The sequence below is a fragment of the Diospyros lotus genome, chromosome 13 (genome assembly GCF_014633365.1).
Source record: "Diospyros lotus cultivar Yz01 chromosome 13, ASM1463336v1, whole genome shotgun sequence".
Taxonomy (NCBI): Eukaryota; Viridiplantae; Streptophyta; class Magnoliopsida; order Ericales; family Ebenaceae; genus Diospyros; species Diospyros lotus.
Window position 1 is genome coordinate 27,481,373 of NC_068350.1, and position 9,510 is coordinate 27,490,882.

The 9,510-nt window shown below is 42.0% G+C and overlaps 1 protein-coding gene and 1 long non-coding RNA gene across 2 annotated transcripts; both read left to right on the top strand.

The window, feature by feature from the left end:
• The first annotated feature begins 2,482 nt into the window (after positions 1-2,482).
• LOC127788943 (uncharacterized) lies at positions 2,483-3,656 on the top strand. Its single transcript, XR_008020469.1, has 3 exons — positions 2,483-2,621; positions 2,899-2,992; positions 3,362-3,656. It is a non-coding gene; the product is annotated as an uncharacterized LOC127788943 (long non-coding RNA).
• Positions 3,657-4,218: 562 nt separating this feature from the next.
• Positions 4,219-6,005, top strand: LOC127788164 (uncharacterized). Its single transcript, XM_052316277.1, has 3 exons — positions 4,219-4,224; positions 4,318-5,879; positions 5,969-6,005. The coding sequence occupies exons 1-3, from the start codon at positions 4,219-4,221 to the stop codon at positions 6,003-6,005; spliced, it is 1,605 nt and encodes a 534-aa protein (XP_052172237.1).
• The last annotated feature ends 3,505 nt before the right edge of the window (positions 6,006-9,510 follow it).

Below are 9,510 nucleotides of genomic sequence, written 5' to 3' on the forward strand. Positions count from 1 at the left end.
AATTGCAAGACTTGATCCTAACCTTTCATTTCTCCTTTACTTTTTGAGAATAAATCTTGACCATTGGAAGAAGCACAATCCATAGCCCTTAGTCTTCTTTAATCTCAACCCTTGATGCATTTTGGAAGACTAAATCCCCACCATCCAAATTAACACAATCCATGTGTTTCTCAAGAATGAATCCTAGCCATGGACTTCTTTGGAGATCCAATCTCCACCATCCATTTCATTCTTCTATTGGATCCTTACATCCCATTTGGCAATCCATGCCAACATAAAGCCTTAAATCTCTACCATTAGATAAATTCCAATTTCAAGACTAATTTTCCACCATTGGATCAAGTCTTCAAATCCCATAAATATCCCATTTCTCATTTATTTAATTGGGACTAATTTCACCACATTAAATATGAAAGACAACTTGGAGAGACATAAATGCTTTTCTTTCTCATTTATTTTAATCTCCCATTTTCCCCCATTAATGCTTGACCATTTTCTTTTCATTTGCAATTTCTTTTTATTGCAACAAATCATTACACTCACATGGGCTAAATGGCTCATCTTTTCCATTCTTTTTGGTTTATTTAAATCCTTTAATTTTGCTTGAATAAGACCATGCCAAGTGTCACTCTAAGACACAAACTTGGCTTCCAAGTCTTCCATCTCACCCATCCATTAATTATAAACATAATTTACCAATTAATTATTTCCACTCCCATAATTAATTTCCTCCTTTTCTCATAATTAATTCCTTCATGAAATTTCTCTCCAAAATTACCAAAACATCCTTTGTGAATTTTCAATCCCATTTATTTCCACATAATGCAAAATGGGAACTAATTCACTTCCATATTCAATTCCACCTTGGAATTATCTCCAATGTACCAAATTACCCTTTTATTGGACTTTGCTATCCAATTTACCAAAATGTCCCTCTCATAGGGCACCCTCATCTCAAGGATTCAATACCTTCTCAAGGGCATTTTTGGAATTTTTCTTACTTCCTTTTCTGTTCTCCTAACACCGGTTACACCAGGTGTTACACCCATGGTCCTGAGCAATTTAGTGAACTGCAGGTGACGGTCAGAGGTCGAAGATCTGAAGCAGCACCTTAGGAAATTTGGTCAGGTGAGACCGAGAATCTTCTGTAAGGGATAAGACATCTAGAGTAGTCCTAAGGAGGAATCGCGAAATGCGGTAATGATTCGATAGATTAGTGGCTGAGTAGGAAGCTTGGTGAGGATAATGGCTGTGAGCGTGGTGGGGTAGCCATGCCGGGTTCGATATCAGAGGTGGGACTAGAAGGCTTGGAGTCACGCTACGGGTGCGAAGTAGATTAGTGTTGGACCTGAGCCATGCTGTTGGGAACTGTTGTTGGGCTAGTGTATGGGAGTGACACGGTAATGATGGCCAGGTGTTGGCTCGCCTAAAGCACAGGGCAACACAGTGATTATACAGATGGTCAAGGGTTGAAGATCTGTGAGATGCATGGTAGGGGTGACGAAAGCAGTGGTTAGTTCCATAACTCAGCTACGAGTAGTAAGCGGTGTCGAGGCAATTTAGCGAATGTTAAGGTGTTATAGCATCTCGAGATGTTTGAGAAAGAAACCCAAGGAAAAGAAACTGGTCTAGCATGGGAATAACGCTACGGTTGATGCCTACCGTTGATGGTTCTAATGTTAAGGACCACTGGATATAGATGGTTAGTTCATAAGAGGGACTACAGCCTTCTATGTGGAGTAACCCGTCTGTGGTGGAGACGATTAGACGCCGAAGACTTGGGGTATGTAATACCCTAAAACTTGTAATCTATTTCTATTTAATAAATTAAACGATTTCCCGATTTTCTTTAGGTTCTCAAAGACTTGGGAATTTGTGAGATTCAAGGATCTTTAGGGGACTTAAGGGCAATGGACTTCAAAGTTCATTTAAACCTAACTTTGGATTCCAAAACGATATCAAAAGTGGCTGTGGATTTCAAACCCGAATTAAATTCAATTAATGGACACATGTCACCATATGGATGGAGACACATGGGTAGAAATGATTACATGGACACGTGGCGTAATTTGGATGGAAAATTAAAAGTAATAATTAAACACCAATCTCGAGGGACACGTGGCACCGTAGGATGGAAGCAATGATGAAGGCTCACATCTTGAGGGACACATGTCGTAGTAGGAAGAAAGTAATAATGAAAGCTCATATCTCGAGGACACGTGGCGCCGTAGGATGAAAGCAATCATTACGGCTCAAATCTCCATAACATGTGGCGAAAATTCATTCGTTAAAGGGTTAAAAATGTCATGATAAGGCTCATATCTCAAGAGCCACTTGTCACCATGGGAAGAAAGCAATAATTAGGGTGTAAATCTCAAGTGCCAAGTGTCACCATCTTAGAAAGCCAAGTGTCACAATCCTATGGATTTAAGGGCACTATATAAGAATGCCTTGGGTTGGGTTTTTGGCCACCAAATTAAGGGGGGTAAGTTGCTTATAAAGGAGGGGAAACTCTGCTGTAAAGAAGGGAAGGAAACCCTGCCCGAGTAGGAGCCAAAAGCAAGCCGTTGGAAGGCACGAGCCCCTTGAAATCCGTGCAAAACAGTAACCAAAACTGCAAGGTAAGCTCATCTTCTTTCTGTAACCACGTAGAGGGTTGAAAGAGGAGTCCGTAGGTTCAAACGGCACTCGAATCGGAGTTAAAATGAGAGAGTTATGCCCGTTTTAATTTTCAGGGTCGGAAGTCCGTCTGGCGCGTGAGCCGCACGCGCCCAACAGAGCTGCGCGTCCAGGCGCGTGGCCGACTTTGTGGGAGCGCGTTATAGGTCTTCTTGGCTTGAAATTTTTCATGAAAACTCCTAATTTTAGTAGCTACTTATATATCTGAACTTATTTTAGGTTTGGATACAAAAAGGTCTCGGTTTTTATAGAACAGTCCACTTGGAGCGACGTTTGGCCGTGAATTTGTGCAACCAAGAAGTGGGAAGCTTCGGTGAGTGGTTTCTAAACTGTATTTCTTACATGTTGTGCATATTATTGAGCATGATGGCGGTGATTGCATGCGCATATCATGTTATTTCATTTGATACGCATGTTTCTTTCCATTTGTTCATGCATCACTACGTGTGGCTTGTGACTAGTTGTGAATATCATGGGTGAAGGGAGTCTTCACTTGGCCGTGTTGTTAGGCTGTGTTACATGATAAGGTTGGCAGGGGTGATTGCAACACCCTGGCGTCACATCCACCTGGAGCATGCATCTCTGCATTTTGCATTTGCACGCATGAAGTTATTTTAACCCTCACTTAGATTTAACGATCTAACCCGGGTGTTCATACCCCTGGAATATTCAAATGTTCCAGATCTGTCAGGCTCGGGCTCAAAGGGAGAAGGCCTAGAGGCGGCGCGAGTGTAGTTATCTTGTTTAGGCGTCTCTTATGATGTTGTAGTATGTTACAAGATTTGTACTCTTAACTTTGACAATATTTTGTCTCGTGGAGAATGAAGTCTACTTTCCCTGCTATCTTGATAAATTGTGTGTGTGAATGTTTATTTTATGGAAGTCCCAACATTTCAGGTTACGATCCTTACTGTAGTATATGGGATTTCCTTAACGCCCGTGTAAATATTATAGTACCTTATATACTATCTTGGGGTTGGGGCGTTACAGTTGGTATCAGAGCCCTATAATTTTGATTTGGGTTTAATGAGACTAACTTTGGAGATGTTGCCCTATATCAGGAATGGATCCACATCAGCAGGGCAGCTTGTTTATATGTACGAACGATAGTAGTAATGAATAAGGATATGTAAGTGTATTTGTTGTTAGATGAAATCTCGTGGCCTACCAATAAACGTGACGAAGAAGTTTAAGCGATTATTGGGGATCTAGATTTTGAAATATTTGGGGAATGAGGAATATGTTCAAATACAAATCCGAGATTTTAAGAATTAGGAATAATGGCTTTTGGAAAATCAGGCGGCCATTTTTGGGGATTTTCAAGGGATTGCAGGATCTAATTGAGGATGAAGGTATTGGATTTCCTTTAGGTATGACTCATTAAATCTTAAGATTAGTAGAATTGAAAGACACTAGAACGACCAGAATGGTTAGTGCCTAGGGAAACTTTTGGGATTAGGGACACCATATGAAACTGGGCAAAGGTTGGGTAGGCGCAACTTAAGTACTGATGATAGCATTTGGGAATTTTCCGGATACATGGTGGTATGCTTAGTTTACTCATTTGTTGTAGAGAGATCGTTAGAAGCCACACGTTAACAATGCTAGTCTTACGATTTCTTGTGTGGATGTTTTCAGATGGTGAACACCCGTCGGACCCGGAACTGTAGGCAAGGAAATGAAGTTCGGGAGGAAAGGACAGAGGCACCCCAGGGTAGCCAACCGCATGAGAGGAATCAAGAATATGGAGATCGGATGATCCGAGTCGAGCGGATTCTTGAGAACATGGTTGTCGTCATGCAAGGGACACGACCTACACAGCCAACGGGGCATATCAATCCCCGAAGTCCAGATATCAGCGACCGATTTCAGCGACTGAATCCACCCATTTTTCGAGGGAAAGCAGGAGCCGATCCTTGCGAAAGCGAGTATTGGGTGGAACAAATCGAGAAAATCTTTGACTTCATTGGCTGTGATGAGGAGGATAAGGTTAGTTGTGCCACTTTCCAACTTCGAGACGAGGCAGATCAATGGTGGAAGACGATGCAGAGGGCCTTACGAAGTCCTGAAGGGCAAGGTGAGCCAAATGTTTCGTGGGCGCGATTTAAGGAACTTTTCAATGCTAAGTACTTTCCTCTGTGCAAGAAGATGGAGAAAAGCCGAGAGTTCATGAACCTGCGACAGACCGAGGGCATGTCAGTTGCCCAGTATGAAGATAGGTTCACACGTCTCATTAAGTATATGCCTATCTATAATTTGGACGAGGAGGCCAAGGCTCAAAAATTCCTGGGAGGATTGAAAATGGAAATTCAACAAGCCTTGAGTTCTGTCGGGCCACGCACGTATGCAGAAGTAGTCTTTCAAGCCCAGACTGTGGAGAGTAATCATGAGAGGATGAACTCCTTGAGAAATGAATCCCAAAACCCAACAGACAGGAAGTTTGATAGAGGGTCTAACTTAGGACCTCGAGGGAAAAATTTCAAGAAAAAAGAGAATTGCCCTAAATGTCAGAAGTCACATTCAGGGAAGCCATGCAAGATAGAGACCCCAAAGTGCTATAATTGCGGAGCTAATGACCACATGATCCGTGAATGTACGAAGGGACGGGTGTGCTACAATTGTCAACGACCCGGCCATGTTTCCAAGGATTGTCCGCAAGGGAAGGGACCAGGTCAGCAGGGAGCAAATAAAGGGAGCCAAGGATTTCGCCAAGGTCGCGTATTCAACCTGTCAAAGGAAGATGTGACCTTAAATCCAGCAGTAATTCAAGGTACGATGATCTTTCTTAATACCTCGGTACAAGTACTGGTAGATCCTGGATCCACGCATTCATTCATATCTCATGCATTGACACGATGCTTAGAATTGGAGTTGGAAGAACTTAGTTACCCCATGGTGATAGCCACTCCTTTAAATAAAGAGATGGAAACCCGTTTGGGTTATAAGGATGGGAAGATTTCATTTGGAAATGGTGAGTGGGCAATTGAGCTTATATCCCTGGACATACAAGATTTTGATCTAATCTTAGGGATGGATTTCCTATCTAAATACAATGCCAAAGTGGATTGTCGTAGAAAGGTAGTAAGCTTACAAGACGAGTGTGGAACTTGGGTGAAATTTCGAGGTCAGGATAGTATTGGGGAAATCAAGCGAATAACTGTGCTTAAGGCCATTAGAATGATGGAAAATGGTGCTTATGGGTATCTAGCTTGTGTCGAAGGGGTTGAGAATAAGAAATGGGAATTAGGTGACATACCTGTGGTAAAGGAATTTCCTCAAGTTTTTCCAGAGGACCTACCAGGATTACCTCCTCATCGGGAAATTGAATTTGCTATAAAAGTTGTACCTGGGGTAAACCCGATATCTATACCACCTTATAGGATGGCCCCAGCAGAGCTAAAAGAGCTAAGAACTCAGCTCCAAGACCTTTTAGACAAGGGTTTTATTCAGCCAAGTGTGTCACCTTGGGGAGCCCCAGTATTATTTGTAAAGAAGAAAGATGGGAGCTTAAGGATGTGTATAGATTACCGCCAATTAAACAAAGTTACCATCAAAAATAAGTATCCGTTGCCAAGGATTGATGAACTCTTTGATCAGCTACAAGGGGCGAGGGTGTTCTCTAAAATTGATTTGAGGTCGGGATATTATCAACTGAGAATTAGGGCAGAGGACATTCCAAAAACTGCTTTCAGATCACGGTATGGACACTACGAGTATTTGGTAATGCCATTTGGGCTAACCAATGCACCTGCTGCTTTTATGGATCTAATGAATAGGGTGTTTAAATCTTACCTGGATCAGTTTGTGATTGTATTTATTGATGATATCTTGATTTACTCAAAGAGTGAGGAAGAACATGAGCAACATTTAAGGATTGTTTTGGAGACTCTTCAGAAACATAAGCTTTATGCTAAATTTTCGAAATGCGAATTTTGGATGAGAAAGGTAGCTTTCTTGGGTCATGTCATATCGGAGGATGGAATAGCAGTGGACCCCACTAAAGTCGAGTCAATAAAAAGCTGGGGGTCACCTAAGACGGTGACTGAAATAAAAAGCTTTTTAGGGCTAGCGGGTTACTATAGGAAATTTGTGGAAGGATTTTCCCGTATAGCTATGCCCCTCACACGACTCACCCAAAAGGGGGTTAAATTCGAATGGAGTGAAGCTTGTGAGCAAAGTTTCAATGAGTTGAAAAGGAGGTTGATTTCTACACCCATCTTGTCAATGCCCAATGGGTCAGGAGGATTCATGATATATACTGATGCATCAAAAAACGGATTGGGATGTGTCCTTATGCAATATGGGAAAGTGATAGCTTACGGATCTAGACAGTTAAAGCCACATGAACGAAATTATCCCACGCATGATTTAGAATTAGCTGCGGTGGTGTTTGCCTTGAAGCTCTGGCGGCACTATTTGTATGGTGAGAAATTTGAGGTCTTCACGGATCATAAAAGCTTGAAGTATCTGTTCTCTCAGAAAGACTTGAATATGAGGCAGCGGCGATGGATGGAATTTTTGAAGGATTACGACTGTACAATCCAGTACCATCCTGGGAAGGCAAACTTAGTGGCTGATGCACTAAGTAGGAAAGGGCCTATGTTGATGGCCAGTTTGATGTCTCAGGAATGGGAACTGGTGGAGGCTTTTAGCCAGTTGACAGTGAATGTGATGCCTAAAGAAATGTCTGTTTACGTCGCTAGCCTAACAATTCACTCTCATCTTCTAGAACAGATTCGGCAAGCTACTTCTGAGGATTCGAGGATAAAGTCTTGGGTGGATGACCAAGGGCGAGTTAAGAATCCTGATTTTGATTTCTCGAATGGAGTGCTTCGATTCCAAAATCGAGTCTACGTGCCTAGAGATAAGGATTTGAGGCAAGCAATTCTGGAAGAAGCACATCGGGCTAAATATACTATTCATCCCGGAGCTACCAAGATGTATAAAGACTTGAGGGATTTGTACTGGTGGCCAGGAATGAAGAAAAGTGTTGCTCGATACGTAGCTCAATGTGATACCTGTCAACGAATAAAAGCTGAGCATCAGAAACCTGCTGGAAAACTTCAACCGCTAGAAATCCCCGAATGGAAATGGGAGCATGTGACCATGGATTTCGTAATAGGATTGCCAAAAACACCCACTGGAAATGATGCCATATGGGTAATAGTAGACAGGCTAACTAAATCTGCGCACTTCTTACCCATGAAGGTTGGGCATTCAGTAAGCAAATTGGCTCAACTCTACATTAAGGAGATAATTCGATTGCATGGGACGCCGGTCAGCATAGTCTCCGATAGAGACCCGAGATTTACTTCTCGATTTTGGGAAAGTTTGCAGCAAAGTTTGGGAACACAGTTACGTTTGAGCACTGCTTATCATCCCCAAACTGACGGACAGTCGGAAAGAACAATTCAAACATTGGAAGACATGCTACGGGCTTGTGTAATTGACTTTTCAAGGAGTTGGGAAGAGCACTTACCATTGGTTGAATTTGCATATAATAATAGCTATCACAGTAGCATCGGGATGGCGCCTTATGAAGCCCTCTATGGGAGGAAGTGCAGGACACCGCTTTGCTGGACGGAAGTGGGTGAGAGACAACTTTTGGGTCCCGAATTGGTACAAAGGACCAGTGAAAAGATCAAAATGATTCAAGAACGAATGAAGATTGCCCAAAGTAGACAAAAATCCTATGCGGATAACCGAAGGAGAGATTTGGAGTTCAAGATGGGGGATAATGTATACTTAAAGGTTTCGCCTTTCCGTATGATCTCCAGAGGAAAGAAGCAAGGAAAATTGAGCCCGCGGTACATCGGGCCATATGAAGTTTTAGAACGGGTTGGACCAGTCGCATATAGATTGGCCTTACCCCCAGCACTATCTAACATTCACAACGTTTTTCATGTATCTCAATTGAGGAAATTCGAGCCAGATCCATCTCAACAGACATCTGCAGAAGTAGTCGAGCTGCAAGACAATTTGTCATTTATAGAGGAACCTGTGGAAATTCTTGATCGAAAGGAGCAAGTGCTGAGGAATAAAGCAATACCGCTAGTAAAAGTGTTATGGAGACATCACAACCTTGAAGACATCACATGGGAAAGAGAACAAGAGATGCGCCAGAAATACCCTTATCTTTTTGATGTATTAGAGAATATGGAATAAATTTCGAGGACGAAATTTTCTTTTAAGGAGGGGTGAATGTAATACCCTAAAACTTGTAATCTATTTCTATTTAATAAATTAAACGATTTCCCGATTTTCTTTAGGTTCTCAAAGACTTGGGAATTTGTGAGATTCAAGGATCTTTAGGGGACTTAAGGGCAATGGACTTCAAAGTTCATTTAAACCTAACTTTGGATTCCAAAACGATATCAAAAGTGGCTGTGGATTTCAAACCCGAATTAAATTCAATTAATGGACACATGTCACCATATGGATGGAGACACATGGGTAGAAATGATTACATGGACACGTGGCGTAATTTGGATGGAAAATTAAAAGTAATAATTAAACACCAATCTCGAGGGACACGTGGCACCGTAGGATGGAAGCAATGATGAAGGCTCACATCTTGAGGGACACATGTCGTAGTAGGAAGAAAGTAATAATGAAAGCTCATATCTCGAGGACACGTGGCGCCGTAGGATGAAAGCAATCATTACGGCTCAAATCTCCATAACATGTGGCGAAAATTCATTCGTTAAAGGGTTAAAAATGTCATGATAAGGCTCATATCTCAAGAGCCACTTGTCACCATGGGAAGAAAGCAATAATTAGGGTGTAAATCTCAAGTGCCAAGTGTCACCATCTTAGAAAGCCAAGTGTCAC